Source organism: Tachysurus vachellii, chromosome 16 (assembly GCF_030014155.1).
Source record: "Tachysurus vachellii isolate PV-2020 chromosome 16, HZAU_Pvac_v1, whole genome shotgun sequence".
In the NCBI taxonomy this organism is placed as follows: domain Eukaryota; kingdom Metazoa; phylum Chordata; class Actinopteri; order Siluriformes; family Bagridae; genus Tachysurus; species Tachysurus vachellii.
The window spans coordinates 22,813,126-22,831,567 of record NC_083475.1 but is presented as its reverse complement, the minus strand read 5'-3'; the positions used below and the strand labels follow the sequence as shown (position 1 = coordinate 22,831,567).

The 18,442-nt window shown below is 42.3% G+C and overlaps 1 protein-coding gene across 2 annotated transcripts in view; it reads left to right on the top strand.

Annotated features, from left to right (window-relative positions):
• kcnc2 (potassium voltage-gated channel, Shaw-related subfamily, member 2) overlaps nt 1-18,442 on the top strand; it is a 60,870-nt gene that overhangs the window by 34,415 nt on the left and 8,013 nt on the right. Inside the window, exons 2-3 of one of the 2 annotated variants that reach the window (XM_060890062.1) lie at nt 1,787-2,717; nt 6,944-7,081. In XM_060890062.1, the coding sequence (XP_060746045.1) occupies nt 1,787-2,717; nt 6,944-7,081 (1,069 nt within the window). Of the gene's footprint in view, nt 1-1,786; nt 2,718-6,943; nt 7,096-18,442 lie in introns of both variants that reach the window. The other variant, XM_060890063.1, reaches the window with a different exon arrangement.

Sequence of the window (18,442 nt, the reverse complement as noted above, 5' to 3'; positions counted from 1 at the left end):
ACACAGACAGGCAGAGAGAAAGAGAGAGAAATACATACACAGACAGGTAGAGAGAAAGAGAGAGAGATACATACACAGAAAGGCAGAGAGAGAGAGAGAGAGATACATACACAGACAGGCAGAGAGAAAGAGAGAGAGATACATACACAGACAGGCAGAGAGAAAGAGAGAGAGAGATACATACACAGACAGGCAGAGAGAAAGAGAGAGAGAGAGAGAGAGAGAGAGAGAGAGAGAGAGAGAGAGAGAGAATGAGATACATACACAGACAGGCAGAGAGAAAGAGAGAGAGAGAGAGAGAGAGAGAGAGAGAGAGAGAGAGAGAGAGAGAGAGAGAGAGAGAGAGAGAGAGATACATACACAGACAGGCAGAGAGAAAGAGAGAGAGATACATACACAGACAGGCAGAGAGAAAGAGAGAGAGAGATACATACACAGACAGGCAGAGAGAAAGAGAGAGAGAGAGAGAGAGAGAGAGAGAGAGAGAGAGATACATACACAGACAGGCAGAGAGAAAGAGAGAGAGATACATACACAGACAGGCAGAGAGAGAGAGAGAGAGAGAGAGAGAGAGAGAGAGAGAGAGAGAGAGAGAGAGAGATACATACACAGACAGGTAGAGAGAAAGAGAGAGAGATACATACACAGACAGGCAGAGAGAGAGAGAGAGAGAGAGAGAGAGAGAGAGAGAGAGAGAGAGAGATACATACACAGACAGGTAGAGAGAGAGAGAGAGAGAGAGAGAGAGAGAGAGAGAGAGAGAGAGAGAGAGAGATACATACACAGACAGGTAGAGAGAGAGAGAGAGAGAGAGAGAGAGAGAGAGAGAGAGAGAGAGAGATACATACACAGACAGGTAGAGAGAGAGAGAGAGAGAGAGAGAGAGAGAGAGATACATACACAGACAGGTAGAGAGAGAGAGAGAGAGAGAGAGAGAGAGAGAGAGAGAGAGATACACAGACAGGTAGAGATAAGCAGGCAGACAGACGGATAACTGCAAACATCTGCAGTTATCCAAGAATTAATGTTCAAATCATAGCAGTTAATAATGCAATGTCTTCATCATTAACTGGATTAATCAATAAAAATTAGAACACTAAGTGGAAAAATGTTTGGGAATTACAGCTTTATCCTAATTCAACACTACAACAGCTACCAGGTGTGTGTGTGTGTGTGTGTGTGTGTGTGTGTGTGTGTGTGTGTGTGTGTGTTTTAAGTGCATGTGTATAGGTATATTCTGTCAGGCTCTGGTCAGGATGATAAGCAGTGATAATTACAGCATTAACTGGAGGAGAGTTACTCTATGTTTGACAGAGTAGGAATATGTGTGTTTTGACGTGTGTGTGAATCATTTTAAGCTGATGAGTGGTCTGATGACTGCTGTATGACTCACATACACACACCATCTCTCCACGACCTTGCTGTATTGGCTCATGTGCCATGTTAGCAATATGCCTTTGATATGCTAATTTTCAGATGGCTGTTGGCTCTCACACTCATCTCACATACACTACACTCTTTTAGCAGTGGTTTATTATCATTTTAAAACAGCTGTGCTTCTCATTCTGACAGTACCACATCTTACTCAGTGCTGATGTTCTTGTTTGTGGGCAGATATTAAAAAGTAGTTATGGGGTGGTGTATATGAGGGGAGGTGTGGCTTGTGGCTAAAGGTGTGGCTTGTGTTTCAGGAGGCGTTTTAGTGTCAACATTCAGCATGTTTCATTGACCTCTGACCTTTACTGATGTAGCTGCTATTTTTCCCTAATTTTTCTTTCCTTTTCAGTTTGTTGCTTTCGCCTCTTTGTTCTTCATCATGGTCTCCATCACCACCTTCTGCCTGGAGACTCATGAAGCCTTCAACACCATCATCAACAAGACAGATGCTATAAGGAATGAGAGTGTGCTTGACTTGGTGCCTCAGTATGAGATTGAGACAGATCCAGCACTCACATATGTTGAGGGTGTCTGCGTCCTCTGGTTCACCTTTGAGTTCCTGGTGCGTGTGACATTTAGTCCTGATAAACTGGAATTCGTCAAAAGTGTCCTGAACATAATCGACTTTGTAGCAATCCTACCATTTTATCTTGAAGTTGGACTGAGTGGTTTGTCATCCAAAGCGGCAAAAGACGTCCTGGGGTTCCTTCGAGTGGTCCGCTTTGTACGGATTCTGAGAATCTTCAAGTTGACTCGTCACTTTGTTGGACTGCGGGTTCTCGGGCACACCCTCCGTGCCAGTGTGAATGAATTCTTCCTCCTCATAATCTTCCTCGCCCTTGGTGTCCTTATCTTTGCCACCATGATCTACTACGCAGAGCGGATCGGTGCTAATCCCAATGACCCGACTGCCAGTGATCACACCAAATTCAAAAACATTCCCATTGGATTCTGGTGGGCCGTGGTCACCATGACGACTCTAGGGTATGGTGACATGTACCCTCAGACATGGTCAGGAATGCTGGTAGGGGCACTGTGTGCACTAGCAGGTGTGCTAACAATAGCAATGCCTGTTCCAGTCATTGTCAATAATTTTGGCATGTATTACTCACTAGCCATGGCTAAGCAGAAGCTACCAAATAAAAGGAAGAAGCACATTCCCCAGGTGGTGCAAACTCCATCTCCAGCCTTCTGCAGGACTGATCTGAGTTTAGCATGCAACAGCAACCCTGTCGATCTGCGTTTGGGACAAAGCCAAGGGCTCGAGCACCACCGATCAGGTGAGTAATGGAGTAGAGGTGCATGTAGTAAAAAAATATATTATTTCTTATAAAAACAGAAATGGTTTTTAAGACGAAATTTGTACATTTTAAGCTTGTAATTATTTTTAGGTCAACAAAGGTCAGAAGTAAATTTTAGATAAACTTAATCAATAACAAACTTCAAATGACATCATCACAAACATAGATTTTTATGATGCTCTGACAGTAACTCAGGTTTACAAGTGAATTAAGCCAAAAGATACTAAATCACACTTTAAAAAAATTCATTCAATACAAGTATTTGTTAATTAATAAAATAATAGTACTTATCTGCTGCAGCTCACTTTAATTTCATTCATAATTTTAAAAAAAGTAATTCCTCAAGTTAAGCAATGTGTCTGATTAAGATCCTTTAAGCAAAAAAAGAAAACCGATGTAGCTTTTAAAGAAACACTATATATTTTGACTAGAGTGTGTTTAGACTAGTGTGTGTTTAGACTAGTATGTGTTTAGAGCAGTGTTTGTTTAGACTAGTGTGTGTTTATACTACTGTGTGTTATATCAGTGTGTTTAAATCAGTATGTGTTTATATGAGGGTGTGTTTAGGTGAGTGTGTTAGATCAGTGTGTTTAGATCAGTATGTGTTTAGACTAGTGTGTGTTTAGATCAGTGTGTGTTCAGACTAGTTTGTGTTTAGATGAGTGTGTGTTAGATCAGTGTGTTTAGATCAGTATGTGTTTAGACTAGTGTATGTTTAGGTGAGTGTGTTAGATCAGTGTGTTTATATCAGTATGTGTTTAGACTTGTGTGTGTTTAGACTTGTGTGTGTAAACTAGTGAGTGTTATATCAGTGTGTTTAGATCAGTATGTCTTTAGACTAGTGTGTGTTTAGATGAGCGTGTGTTTAGACTTGTGTGTGTTATACCAGTGTGTTTAGATCAGTATGTCTTTAGACTAGTGTGTGTTAGGTTTAGATCAGTATTTCTTTAGACTAGAGTGTGTTTAGACTAGTGTGTGTTCAGACTAGTGTGTGTTCAGACTAGTTTGTGTTTAGATGAGTGTGTGTTAGATCAGTGTGTTTAGATCAGTATGTGTTTAGACTTGTGTGTGTTTAGACACGTGTGTCTGTAAACTAGTGAGTGTTATATCAGTTTGTTTAGATCAGTATGTCTTTAGACTAGTGTGTGTTTAGACTTGTGTGTGTTTAGACTTGTGTGTGTTATACCAGTGTGTTTAGATCAGTATGTCTTTAGACTAGAGTGTGTTTAGATGAGTGTGTGTTTAGCTGGACACTGGGATTTGATCAGGTGTTTTGGGCCAGATGTATTTCCCCAGTCTAATTCAAGCTTCACCTGTTCATTTGCTGTGGATATTATGTTGATGTCAGTAAATTTTCTGACTACCTGTGAGGGGATGGTGTGTTTGGGTCAGTTTTTATTTGCACTGTGATTTGCTTGTGTCAGAATTCATCTGGGACAGGATGTGTTCTTAAAACCAAAGGATCAAAATAAAACTGATCACAGGTCAGATCATGTTTCAATATACTGAATGTGTTTTTCCAGGATTTTGGGGATTATGACTGGACTTCATCCTGGAAAGCTTTTTGTCCTTTTTCTGTCCTTGGAGATATGAGTATTTATTTTAAGGCAAACAGCTGGTGACTTTAGAGATGTTCCTCTGAGGGAGAGGGAGGGCTGGAAGCTAACTGAGAGTGTGCAAGTGTGTGTGAAGTGTGTGAAGGAAGAATGGTGTGATTCAAGACTGTGGATAATTTTGGCTGAAAGTGTTTTCACAGATTTGAGGATTTAGCTCTGTCTCAGTCTGGCATGTGGAACATTAGATAGTGTTCTAGCACCATGAGTAGAGCACAAAGATATGATTGAGAAACATGAAATCACAGTGATGTTTGATGTATAGTAACATTATAGAATACATTAATCTTCAGAAGGAGAATGGTATTAAATTCAACCTTCAGCTACATTAAACTAAACATATCCATTACATCTAATGATTATTACTTTTATTCCATGCTTTTAAGTTTCTGTACTTGCTATGTAAAAAACACAGGTGATTCCAATTCCCATGTAAAAGCAGATATTGAGTAAATTAAGTAACTGTGCACTTGGCAAGAAAATGTGCAGAAATGATTACGCAATTTTTTGAGTTTTGAAAATAAATGGAAAACTATTGCTTGTGAAATCATTGGTTTGTGGATCTAGCAGCATTTTTGTTACAAATCACCCCAGGAACTCATATTGGAGTCTCCTCCAGCATTGATCAGCAATTCCTTTGTTAATTGAGCAGTTTGTTCGAGATGCTGGTGTGTCATTTCCCTGGTAATTCTGCATAAACCAGTTGTCTACTGCAGGTGAGTTAGCTGGGTTGACTTTCCATAGGAACAAAGAGGGCTGATAGATGAGGACGCATTGGATTTGTGAAAGCTTGGTAACAGAGTGCTAGAAACTCAGGTATCTCAGTGCAGGTATCCTCTGTCCATGCTATGAATCATCCCATGGTCTTGGTTGTCATTAAGCAATAATCTTCTTTTTATATCAATCTACTTGGCTGTTGACTTGGTGGTGGTACATCAAAATTAGGCTGGTAGGAACCACATTTTCTCCATGAATCGTCCCTATACACATGACATGAACTGGGCTCCCAAAGTCCTCCAAACCGCAATGTCCTCTAAGCAACCAAAGTTCCTGAAAACATGAGTAAAGATGGATGGATGGGAGTCAAGCAAGGGGTGTGAAGTGAAGAGATTTGGAAAAGTGGTCTACATTTTCCATAAGGACAATGTTATTTTGAGACATGATGTTGTAAGTGACAAAGCTCTAGAGTCTGCCTTCGTGTTCTTGGAGCCAGGACTATAGTAGATGGTAAACTGAAACATAATGAACTCTAGGTCCATGTGGTCTGCAAAAATGAATAATAATTGGGGGCCTTTCAAACTTGTTCCAATACAGGAAGGACCAGTGGCAGGGGATAAAGATAATTGACTGTATCCTGATTCAGTCCACGGTAACTGAGCAAGGCCACAGGACAAACCCTTATCTCTCTACAAAGAAAAAAGCAAAAGGTGAAGGAAAAATGTTGCCCTGATTCAAGGACTATCTGATGTATTCATACATGGCCTGGCTTTCTTTGACAGGCAAGGGGTAGATGGAGTTATGTAGAGTTGTTTCTCTAACCAGAAGCTTGTGGCACAGTGACAGTTACAAGCGGAAAGATTTGCTCTTGGTGTAGGGCTGATGTGTAGCATGATTGGCATTTTTGGCATTCCATAAAGGACAGGCTGACTTGCATGGGCTCAGTGGCATGGAATTCCTGAGATTCTTCAAATCCACATTATTCTACTCTCAGTTCTTCAGAGTCCAAATGAATGTGGTTCAGGGATGATCATCCTAACATTCTTGCTTCATAAGGATGTTAGCATTTTAAATCATTTTGTGTTCATTGTTAAAAGTAAAATGTAATTAAATTGAATTAATGGTAAGCAGCTTTGAGGACTGGCTCATTCCAGCCACCACCATTAGCTAATGTGCAGACGTTCTGCACAAACCCAGCATAGATCTCAGGTTGCCCTGTTTGAGAGTTGGAGATCTCTCTCCAATCTCCTTGCCCTAAGGAGAGTGATCACACACCTATTGGAAGAGCTCAAGAAAGCATTATAAGGTGTGCTCCTTTTCATAAGACCAGTCTGCTGTTGTCCAGGTTAATGCTTTTTCCATCAAGTGGTCTATGAACTAAGAGATCTTGGTTTTCACTCTGAAACCTCTTGTATAATGAACACTTGCTCATGACAGAGAAGGTGCTGTTGTGAGTTCTTCTGAAATCACTGAGCCTTGGAAATGTGTATGTAACAGTGTTTGTGGGTGTTGTGTTTGTTAATGTCCATGTAACACTGACATAGCACTGCATAACACTGACATAGCACTGTATAACACTGACATAGCACTGCATAACACTTACTGGTTTCTATGTATTCTATGTATAAGTTTCATGAGTCATTAAAAAATACTTAAAGAGATAACGGCTCTTAAGATTATAGTCCTTTGAAGAAAGATTGAAGTGTAAAGTTTGTATGCACTGAGTGGCTGATATTCTATTATTTAAAGCCATAGTAACAATTAAAGTCTTCTATTACACTTTACACCAGCTCATGACTAAGTGTAAATTTGACTCCAGGTCTTAGGTACAGTGTTCTTAAATTTATACCCTGATCAGTACTGTTGTCTCTGCAGACCTCAGTGCAGGAAGTGACATCACAACAACTCCTGAGGAGCAGGTGCCTATGCAGAATCGACATGGTGGAGGAACTTGTTTCCTGTTGGCTGCCAGTGATTACAGCTGCACTGCTGACTCCGCCCACCGCAAATCAGGTGTGCTCTAAATAGTTAAGCAGATCACTTGACCACGCATCTCTTCCTGTCCATTTAATCATAGTAGTCTTTGTTTCTCTTAATTGCTCCTATAGGATACACAGTTGTCTGCACATCATGGTCACAATCATCATCATCTACAACAAATACCACTAGCATGCTACGCTTCATTCCCATGACCATGAGAAAAAGATGATTTCTGCTGTCTGAAAGTGTTGCATTTTGTAAACTCAAAGAAAATTTAATACAGAAATGATTCTGATTCTCACTGGATTTCCAACACTTAGAAATTCATGCAATTTAAATCCAAAATTCCCAGTAAGAATAAAATGTTTTTACAATTAAAACACTCATGAGTTTGGATCAAATCAGTGAATGTGTGACAATCATGATGACATTGAAGCTCATTAAACAGTTTGACAGAGTGTGACTGTCTCAAAGACCACAGCAGTACCATGGTAACCATCAAGTCAAGAAGCTTTTATTGTCATTTACACCATATATATGTCACACAGTACACAGTGACACAACGTTCCTTCAGGACCAGGGAACTACATCGCAGACATAAGGCAGACAACGCAGACATAAGTACTGAAGTAAGTTAGTCCTAGACACATAAAGTGTATCTGTACAACCTGGTGTACACAGTGTGGGACACAAGACAAGAAGACAAGAAAACACAAAAGACAATAAACAGAAACAGCGCCAGTGTAAATACTATATATTCTAACAGTATTACATGTGCAGAGATACCAAACACATTAGTATTATAGCAGCAGTTACATGAGGTATTGTAATGTATTGTGCAAAACTGCAATCAAGTGAAATGTGAGACATAATGTGTGAAGAACAGAAACAGTGTGTTAAAACATCATGTAAACAGTTTGATACGGTGGTGCTGTAGACATGAACCAGAATCAGAACCAGAACCTTGGTAGAAACTCAAATCTCATATACACATGGCAGAATTTAAGAAGATGGAATAATAGCTTCCAGCTTCCATATGGTTTGACAGAAACAGAAGATAAAACACAAAAATTACTTAAAAAGTGGAGCTCAGACAAACAAAAGAATGAAACATAGCAAAATATTTACATGACTATGTTGGTGCTCAATGTGACATTTTTAGGGTCAAGCAAGAATCATCATCATAGTTATCAGCTAAACAGATAATGTTCATAACAGCACAGAGTAACAGTAACAGTAGAGTTACTGTAACACAGACACTGACATGGAACAGCTGAACATAATCAGGTCACAAAGACATGATGAGGGTGAAGAAAAATGGGGAAATTGTGACAAAAATGTAGCTAAAGCAACTAAACAATAATGTTTTATGATCCATGAACTCCTACTTTTTCATCAAAGATTTGCATCATTTTACATGACTGTTAAAAGGCAGGAAAATGAATTCTCACAATAATATAGAAGTGATTCAATTCTTTTTTAATTTTCAATTTTCGATTGAATTTCTTTCTTTGTTTCTTGTAGCAGATGAAAAAGAAACACAAAAATGTTATGATATAAGATGATATAAAGAAATTATGAGAGTATTCAGGATCAAATGGGACAAAATCCGAGTGTCTGTGATTATTGTGCCATGATGTGCAAACACACCATCAGTCCTTTAAATGACTAAACACTCCTTATACTATTAGCATCGTTAGCATCCACAGTGACTGATTTTAATATGTAATGAGTTGTTATTAACTCTTATAGTAATGAAAAAGATATTACTATAGTAAGGTTTTCCTGGAGCAAGTGGGAATGTGGTTTAGTCTGCAGCAGGAGTGAGCAAAGGAATGTGTCACATCTGTGTGTGTGTGTGTTTGTGTGTGTGTGTGAGAGAGAGAGAGAGAGAGAGAGAGAGAGGGAGAGAGAGAGATGCTCTGACATTTGTTCTTATTTCAGTTACTATATCATTAATAGTGAGAGTCTCATTACACTAAACTCAACACAACAATATGTGAGCATGTACATCTGAGAACATCAAGTTTAAACTGGGTTTTGGCTTAAAGACACTAAGAGAGGACCATGAAACACAAGACTTTTGAGCAATGGACTGTTGTGTGTCTGAAGTTGTTGTGTGTCAGATTTGGTTGTGTGTCAGAGTTTGTTGTGTATCTGAGGTTGTTGTGTGTCTGAGGTCGTTGTGTGTCAGAGTTTGTTGTGTGTCTGAGGTTGTTGTGTGTCAGAGTTTGTTGTGTGTCTGAGGTTGTTGTGTGTCAGAGTTTGTTGTGTGTCTGAGGTTGTTGTGTGTCAGAGTTTGTTGTGTGTCTGAGGTCGTTGTGTGTCAGAGTTTGTTGTGTGTCTGAGGTTGTTGTGTGTCAGAGTTTGTTGTGTGTCTGAGGTCGTTGTGTGTCAGAGTTTGATGTGTGTCTGAGGTCATTGTGTGTCAGAGTTTGTTGTGTATCTGAGGTTGTTGTGTGTCTAAGGTCGTTGTGTGTCAGAGTTTGTTGTGTATCTGAGGTTGTGTGTCTGAGGTCGTTGTGTGTCAGAGTTTGTTGTGTATCTGAGGTTGTGTGTCTGAGGTCGTTGTGTGTCTGAGGTTGTTGTGTGTCAGAGTTTGTTGTGTATCTGAGGTTGTTGTGTGTCTGAGGTCGTTGTGTGTTAGAGTTTGTTGTGTATCTGAGGTTGTGTGTCTGAGGTCGTTGTGTGTCTGAGGTTGTTGTGTGTCAGAGTTTGTTGTGTATCTGAGGTTGTTGTGTGTCTGAGGTCGTTGTGTGTCAGAGGTTGTTGTGTATCTGAGGTCGTTGTGTGCCAGAGTTTGTTGTGTATCTGAGGTTGTTGTGTCTGAGGTCGTTGTGTGTCAGAGTTTGTTGTGTATCTGAGGTTGTTGTGTGTCTGAGGTCGTTGTGTGTCAGAGTTTGTTGTGTGTCAGAGTTTGTTGTGTATCTGAGGTTGTTGTGTGTCTGAGGTCGTTGTGTGTCAGAGTTTGTTGTGTGTCTGAGGTTGTTGTGTGTCAGAGTTTGTTGTGTGTCTGAGGTTGTTGTGTGTCAGAGTTTGTTGTGTGTCTGAGGTCGTTGTGTGTCAGAGTTTGTTGTGTGTCTGAGGTGGTTGTGTGTCAGAGTTTGTTGTGTGTCTGAGGTGGTTGTGTGTCAGAGTTTGTTGTGTGTCTGAGGTCATTGTGTGTCAGAGTTTGTTGTGTATCTGAGGTTGTTGTGTGTCTAAGGTCGTTGTGTGTCAGAGTTTGTTGTGTATCTGAGGTTGTGTGTCTGAGGTTGTTGTGTGTCAGAGTTTGTTGTGTATCTGAGGTTGTGTGTCTGAGGTCGTTGTGTGTCTGAGGTTGTTGTGTGTCAGAGTTTGTTGTGTATCTGAGGTTGTTGTGTGTCTGAGGTCGTTGTGTGTTAGAGTTTGTTGTTTATCTGAGGTTGTTGTGTGTCAGAGTTTGTTGTGTGTCTGAGGTCGTTGTGTGTCAGAGTTTGTTGTGTGTCTGAGGTCGTTGTGTGTTAGAGTTTGTTGTGTATCTGAGGTTGTGTGTCTGAGGTCGTTGTGTGTCTGAGGTTGTTGTGTGTCAGAGTTTGTTGTGTATCTGAGGTTGTTGTGTGTCTGAGGTCGTTGTGTGTCAGAGGTTGTTGTGTATCTGAGGTCGTTGTGTGCCAGAGTTTGTTGTGTATCTGAGGTTGTTGTGTGTCTGAGGTTGTTGTGTATCTGAGGTTGTTGTGTGTCAGAGTTTGTTGTGTATCTGAGGTCGTTGTGTGTCAGAGTTTGTTGTGTATCTGAGGTTGTTGTGTGTCTGAGGTCGTTGTGTGTCAGAGTTTGTTGTGTGTCAGAGTTTGTTGTGTATCTGAGGTTGTTGTGTGTCTGAGGTCGTTGTGTGTCAGAGTTTGTTGTGTGTCTGAGGTTGTTGTGTGTCAGAGTTTGTTGTGTGTCTGAGGTTGTTGTGTGTCAGAGTTTGTTGTGTATCTGAGGTTGTTGTGTGTCTGAGGTCGTTGTGTGTCAGAGTTTGTTGTGTGTCAGAGTTTGTTGTGTATCTGAGGTTGTTGTGTGTCTGAGGTCGTTGTGTGTCAGAGTTTGTTGTGTGTCTGAGGTTGTTGTGTGTCAGAGTTTGTTGTGTGTCTGAGGTCATTGTGTGTCAGAGCTTGTTGTGTATCTGAGGTTGTTGTGTGTCTGAGGTGGTTGTGTGTCAGAGTTTGTTGTGTGTCAGAGTTTGTTGTGTATCTGAGGTTGTTGTGTGTCTGAGGTCGTTGTGTGTCAGAGTTTGTTGTGTGTCTGAGGTTGTTGTGTGTCAGAGTTTGTTGTGTGTCTGAGGTTGTTGTGTGTCAGAGTTTGTTGTGTGTCTGAGGTCGTTGTGTGTCAGAGTTTGTTGTGTGTCTGAGGTGGTTGTGTGTCAGAGTTTGTTGTGTGTCTGAGGTCGTTGTGTGTTAGAGTTTGTTGTGTATCTGAGGTTGTGTGTCTGAGGTCGTTGTGTGTCTGAGGTTGTTGTGTGTCAGAGTTTGTTGTGTATCTGAGGTTGTTGTGTGTCTGAGGTCGTTGTGTGTCAGAGGTTGTTGTGTATCTGAGGTCGTTGTGTGCCAGAGTTTGTTGTGTATCTGAGGTTGTTGTGTCTGAGGTCGTTGTGTGTCAGAGTTTGTTGTGTATCTGAGGTTGTTGTGTGTCTGAGGTCGTTGTGTGTCAGAGTTTGTTGTGTGTCAGAGTTTGTTGTGTATCTGAGGTTGTTGTGTGTCTGAGGTCGTTGTGTGTCAGAGTTTGTTGTGTGTCTGAGGTTGTTGTGTGTCAGAGTTTGTTGTGTGTCTGAGGTTGTTGTGTGTCAGAGTTTGTTGTGTGTCTGAGGTCGTTGTGTGTCAGAGTTTGTTGTGTGTCTGAGGTGGTTGTGTGTCAGAGTTTGTTGTGTGTCTAAGGTCGTTGTGTGTCAGAGTTTGTTGTGTATCTGAGGTTGTGTGTCTGAGGTTGTTGTGTGTCAGAGTTTGTTGTGTATCTGAGGTTGTGTGTCTGAGGTCGTTGTGTGTCTGAGGTTGTTGTGTGTCAGAGTTTGTTGTGTATCTGAGGTTGTTGTGTGTCTGAGGTCGTTGTGTGTTAGAGTTTGTTGTGTATCTGAGGTTGTTGTGTGTCAGAGTTTGTTGTGTGTCTGAGGTCGTTGTGTGTCAGAGTTTGTTGTGTGTCTGAGGTCGTTGTGTGTTAGAGTTTGTTGTGTATCTGAGGTCGTTGTGTGTCAGAGTTTGTTGTGTGTCTGAGGTCATTGTGTGTCAGAGTTTGTTGTGTATCTGAGGTTGTTGTGTGTCTAAGGTCGTTGTGTGTCAGAGTTTGTTGTGTATCTGAGGTTGTGTGTCTGAGGTTGTTGTGTGTCAGAGTTTGTTGTGTATCTGAGGTTGTGTGTCTGAGGTCGTTGTGTGTCTGAGGTTGTTGTGTGTCAGAGTTTGTTGTGTATCTGAGGTTGTTGTGTGTCTGAGGTCGTTGTGTGTTAGAGTTTGTTGTGTATCTGAGGTTGTGTGTCTGAGGTCGTTGTGTGTCTGAGGTTGTTGTGTGTCAGAGTTTGTTGTGTATCTGAGGTTGTTGTGTGTCTGAGGTCGTTGTGTGTCAGAGGTTGTTGTGTATCTGAGGTCGTTGTGTGCCAGAGTTTGTTGTGTATCTGAGGTTGTTGTGTCTGAGGTCGTTGTGTGTCAGAGTTTGTTGTGTATCTGAGGTTGTTGTGTGTCTGAGGTCGTTGTGTGTCAGAGTTTGTTGTGTGTCTGAGGTTGTTGTGTGTCAGAGTTTGTTGTGTATCTGAGGTTGTTGTGTGTCTGAGGTTGTTGTGTGTCAGAGTTTGTTGTGTATCTGAGGTTGTTGTGTGTCTGAGGTCGTTGTGTGTCAGAGGTTGTTGTGTATCTGAGGTCGTTGTGTGCCAGAGTTTGTTGTGTATCTGAGGTTGTTGTGTCTGAGGTCGTTGTGTGTAAGAGTTTGTTGTGTATCTGAGGTTGTTGTGTGTCTGAGGTCGTTGTGTGTCAGAGTTTGTTGTGTGTCTGAGGTTGTTGTGTGTCAGAGTTTGTTGTGTATCTGAGGTTGTTGTGTGTCTGAGGTTGTTGTGTGTCAGAGTTTGTTGTGTATCTGAGGTTGTTGTGTGTCTGAGGTCGTTGTGTGTCAGAGGTTGTTGTGTATCTGAGGTCGTTGTGTGTCAGAGTTTGTTGTGTGTCTGAGGTCATTGTGTGTCAGAGTTTGTTGTGTATCTGAGGTTGTTGTGTGTCTAAGGTCGTTGTGTGTCAGAGTTTGTTGTGTATCTGAGGTTGTGTGTCTGAGGTTGTTGTGTGTCAGAGTTTGTTGTGTATCTGAGGTTGTGTGTCTGAGGTCGTTGTGTGTCTGAGGTTGTTGTGTGTCAGAGTTTGTTGCGTATCTGAGGTTGTTGTGTGTCTGAGGTCGTTGTGTGTTAGAGTTTGTTGTGTATCTGAGGTTGTGTGTCTGAGGTCGTTGTGTGTCTGAGGTTGTTGTGTGTCAGAGTTTGTTGTGTATCTGAGGTTGTTGTGTGTCTGAGGTCGTTGTGTGTCAGAGGTTGTTGTGTATCTGAGGTCGTTGTGTGCCAGAGTTTGTTGTGTATCTGAGGTTGTTGTGTCTGAGGTCGTTGTGTGTCAGAGTTTGTTGTGTATCTGAGGTTGTTGTGTGTCTGAGGTCGTTGTGTGTCAGAGTTTGTTGTGTGTCTGAGGTTGTTGTGTGTCAGAGTTTGTTGTGTGTCTGAGGTTGTTGTGTGTCAGAGTTTGTTGTGTATCTGAGGTTGTTGTGTGTCTGAGGTCGTTGTGTGTCAGAGGTTGTTGTGTATCTGAGGTCGTTGTGTGCCAGAGTTTGTTGTGTATCTGAGGTTGTGTGTCTGAGGTCGTTGTGTGTCTGAGGTTGTTGTGTGTCAGAGTTTGTTGTGTATCTGAGGTTGTGTGTCTGAGGTCGTTGTGTGTCAGAGGTTGTTGTGTATCTGAGGTCGTTGTGTGCCAGAGTTTGTTGTGTATCTGAGGTTGTTGTGTCTGAGGTCGTTGTGTGTCAGAGTTTGTTGTGTATCTGAGGTTGTTGTGTGTCTGAGGTCGTTGTGTGTCAGAGTTTGTTGTGTGTCTGAGGTTGTTGTGTGTCAGAGTTTGTTGTGTATCTGAGGTTGTTGTGTGTCTGAGGTTGTTGTGTGTCAGAGTTTGTTGTGTATCTGAGGTTGTTGTGTGTCTGAGGTCGTTGTGTGTCAGAGGTTGTTGTGTATCTGAGGTCGTTGTGTGTCAGAGTTTGTTGTGTGTCTGAGGTCATTGTGTGTCAGAGTTTGTTGTGTATCTGAGGTTGTTGTGTGTCTAAGGTCGTTGTGTGTCAGAGTTTGTTGTGTATCTGAGGTTGTGTGTCTGAGGTTGTTGTGTGTCAGAGTTTGTTGTGTATCTGAGGTTGTGTGTCTGAGGTCGTTGTGTGTCTGAGGTTGTTGTGTGTCAGAGTTTGTTGTGTATCTGAGGTTGTTGTGTGTCTGAGGTCGTTGTGTGTTAGAGTTTGTTGTGTATCTGAGGTTGTGTGTCTGAGGTCGTTGTGTGTCTGAGGTTGTTGTGTGTCAGAGTTTGTTGTGTATCTGAGGTTGTTGTGTGTCTGAGGTCGTTGTGTGTCAGAGGTTGTTGTGTATCTGAGGTCGTTGTGTGCCAGAGTTTGTTGTGTATCTGAGGTTGTTGTGTCTGAGGTCGTTGTGTGTCAGAGTTTGTTGTGTATCTGAGGTTGTTGTGTGTCTGAGGTCGTTGTGTGTCAGAGTTTGTTGTGTGTCTGAGGTTGTTGTGTGTCAGAGTTTGTTGTGTATCTGAGGTTGTTGTGTGTCTGAGGTTGTTGTGTGTCAGAGTTTGTTGTGTATCTGAGGTTGTTGTGTGTCTGAGGTCGTTGTGTGTCAGAGGTTGTTGTGTATCTGAGGTCGTTGTGTGCCAGAGTTTGTTGTGTATCTGAGGTTGTGTGTCTGAGGTCGTTGTGTGTCTGAGGTTGTTGTGTGTCAGAGTTTGTTGTGTATCTGAGGTTGTGTGTCTGAGGTCGTTGTGTGTCAGAGGTTGTTGTGTATCTGAGGTCGTTGTGTGCCAGAGTTTGTTGTGTATCTGAGGTTGTTGTGTCTGAGGTCGTTGTGTGTCAGAGTTTGTTGTGTATCTGAGGTTGTTGTGTGTCTGAGGTCGTTGTGTGTCAGAGTTTGTTGTGTGTCTGAGGTTGTTGTGTGTCAGAGTTTGTTGTGTATCTGAGGTTGTTGTGTGTCTGAGGTTGTTGTGTGTCAGAGTTTGTTGTGTATCTGAGGTTGTTGTGTGTCTAAGGTCGTTGTGTGTCAGAGTTTGTTGTGTATCTGAGGTTGTGTGTCTGAGGTTGTTGTGTGTCAGAGTTTGTTGTGTATCTGAGGTTGTGTGTCTGAGGTCGTTGTGTGTCTGAGGTTGTTGTGTGTCAGAGTTTGTTGTGTATCTGAGGTTGTTGTGTGTCTGAGGTCGTTGTGTGTTAGAGTTTGTTGTGTATCTGAGGTTGTGTGTCTGAGGTCGTTGTGTGTCTGAGGTTGTTGTGTGTCAGAGTTTGTTGTGTATCTGAGGTTGTTGTGTGTCTGAGGTCGTTGTGTGTCAGAGGTTGTTGTGTATCTGAGGTCGTTGTGTGCCAGAGTTTGTTGTGTATCTGAGGTTGTTGTGTCTGAGGTCGTTGTGTGTCAGAGTTTGTTGTGTATCTGAGGTTGTTGTGTGTCTGAGGTCGTTGTGTGTCAGAGTTTGTTGTGTGTCTGAGGTTGTTGTGTGTCAGAGTTTGTTGTGTATCTGAGGTTGTTGTGTGTCTGAGGTTGTTGTGTGTCAGAGTTTGTTGTGTATCTGAGGTTGTTGTGTGTCTGAGGTCGTTGTGTGTCAGAGTTTGTTGTGTATCTGAGGTTGTGTGTCTGAGGTCGTTGTGTGTCTGAGTTTGTTGTGTATCTGAGGTTGTGTGTCTGAGGTCGTTGTGTGTCTGAGGTTGTTGTGTATCTGAGGTTGTTGTGTCTGAGGTCGTTGTGTGTCAGAGGTTGTTGTGTGTCTGAGGTCGTTGTGTGCCAGAGTTTGTTGTGTATCTGAGGTTGTTGTGTCTGAGGTCGTTGTGTGTCAGAGTTTGTTGTGTATCTGAGGTTGTTGTGTGTCTGAGGTCGTTGTGTGTCAGAGTTTGTTGTGTGTCTGAGGTTGTTGTGTGTCAGAGTTTGTTGTGTATCTGAGGTTGTTGTGTGTCTGAGGTTGTTGTGTGTCAGAGTTTGTTGTGTATCTGAGGTTGTTGTGTGTCTGAGGTCGTTGTGTGTCAGAGGTTGTTGTGTATCTGAGGTCGTTGTGTGTCAGAGTTTGTTGTGTGTCTGAGGTCATTGTGTGTCAGAGTTTGTTGTGTATCTGAGGTTGTTGTGTGTCTAAGGTCGTTGTGTGTCAGAGTTTGTTGTGTATCTGAGGTTGTGTGTCTGAGGTTGTTGTGTGTCAGAGTTTGTTGTGTATCTGAGGTTGTGTGTCTGAGGTCGTTGTGTGTCTGAGGTTGTTGTGTGTCAGAGTTTGTTGCGTATCTGAGGTTGTTGTGTGTCTGAGGTCGTTGTGTGTTAGAGTTTGTTGTGTATCTGAGGTTGTGTGTCTGAGGTCGTTGTGTGTCTGAGGTTGTTGTGTGTCAGAGTTTGTTGTGTATCTGAGGTTGTTGTGTGTCTGAGGTCGTTGTGTGTCAGAGGTTGTTGTGTATCTGAGGTCGTTGTGTGCCAGAGTTTGTTGTGTATCTGAGGTTGTTGTGTCTGAGGTCGTTGTGTGTCAGAGTTTGTTGTGTATCTGAGGTTGTTGTGTGTCTGAGGTCGTTGTGTGTCAGAGTTTGTTGTGTGTCTGAGGTTGTTGTGTGTCAGAGTTTGTTGTGTATCTGAGGTTGTTGTGTGTCTGAGGTCGTTGTGTGTCAGAGGTTGTTGTGTATCTGAGGTCGTTGTGTGCCAGAGTTTGTTGTGTATCTGAGGTTGTGTGTCTGAGGTCGTTGTGTGTCTGAGGTTGTTGTGTGTCAGAGTTTGTTGTGTATCTGAGGTTGTGTGTCTGAGGTCGTTGTGTGTCAGAGGTTGTTGTGTATCTGAGGTCGTTGTGTGCCAGAGTTTGTTGTGTATCTGAGGTTGTTGTGTCTGAGGTCGTTGTGTGTCAGAGTTTGTTGTGTATCTGAGGTTGTTGTGTGTCTGAGGTCGTTGTGTGTCAGAGTTTGTTGTGTGTCTGAGGTTGTTGTGTGTCAGAGTTTGTTGTGTATCTGAGGTTGTTGTGTGTCTGAGGTTGTTGTGTGTCAGAGTTTGTTGTGTATCTGAGGTTGTTGTGTGTCTGAGGTCGTTGTGTGTCAGAGGTTGTTGTGTATCTGAGGTCGTTGTGTGCCAGAGTTTGTTGTGTATCTGAGGTTGTGTGTCTGAGGTCGTTGTGTGTCTGAGGTTGTTGTGTGTCAGAGTTTGTTGTGTATCTGAGGTTGTGTGTCTGAGGTCGTTGTGTGTCAGAGGTTGTTGTGTATCTGAGGTCGTTGTGTGCCAGAGTTTGTTGTGTATCTGAGGTTGTTGTGTCTGAGGTCGTTGTGTGTCAGAGTTTGTTGTGTATCTGAGGTTGTTGTGTGTCTGAGGTCGTTGTGTGTCAGAGTTTGTTGTGTGTCTGAGGTTGTTGTGTGTCAGAGTTTGTTGTGTATCTGAGGTTGTTGTGTGTCTGAGGTTGTTGTGTGTCAGAGTTTGTTGTGTATCTGAGGTTGTTGTGTGTCTGAGGTTGTTGTGTGTCAGAGTTTGTTGTGTATCTGAGGTTGTTGTGTGTCTGAGGTCGTTGTGTGTCAGAGTTTGTTGTGTATCTGAGGTTGTGTGTCTGAGGTCGTTGTGTGTCTGAGTTTGTTGTGTATCTGAGGTTGTTGTGTCTGAGGTCGTTGTGTGTCAGAGTTTGTTGTGTATCTGAGGTTGTTGTGTGTCTGAGGTCGTTGTGTGTCAGAGTTTGTTGTGTGTCTGAGGTTGTTGTGTGTCAGAGTTTGTTGTGTATCTGAGGTTGTTGTGTGTCTGAGGTTGTTGTGTGTCAGAGTTTGTTGTGTATCTGAGGTTGTTGTGTGTCTGAGGTTGTTGTGTGTCAGAGTTTGTTGTGTATCTGAGGTTGTTGTGTGTCTGAGGTCGTTGTGTGTCAGAGTTTGTTGTGTATCTGAGGTTGTGTGTCTGAGGTCGTTGTGTGTCTGAGTTTGTTGTGTATCTGAGGTTGTGTGTCTGAGGTCGTTGTGTGTCTGAGGTTGTTGTGTATCTGAGGTTGTTGTGTCTGAGGTCGTTGTGTGTCAGAGGTTGTTGTGTGTCTGAGGTCGTTGTGTGCCAGAGTTTGTTGTGTATCTGAGGTTGTTGTGTCTGAGGTCGTTGTGTGTCAGAGTTTGTTGTGTATCTGAGGTTGTTGTGTGTCTGAGGTCGTTGTGTGTCAGAGGTTGTTGTGTATCTGAGGTCGTTGTGTGCCAGAGTTTGTTGTGTATCTGAGGTTGTTGTGT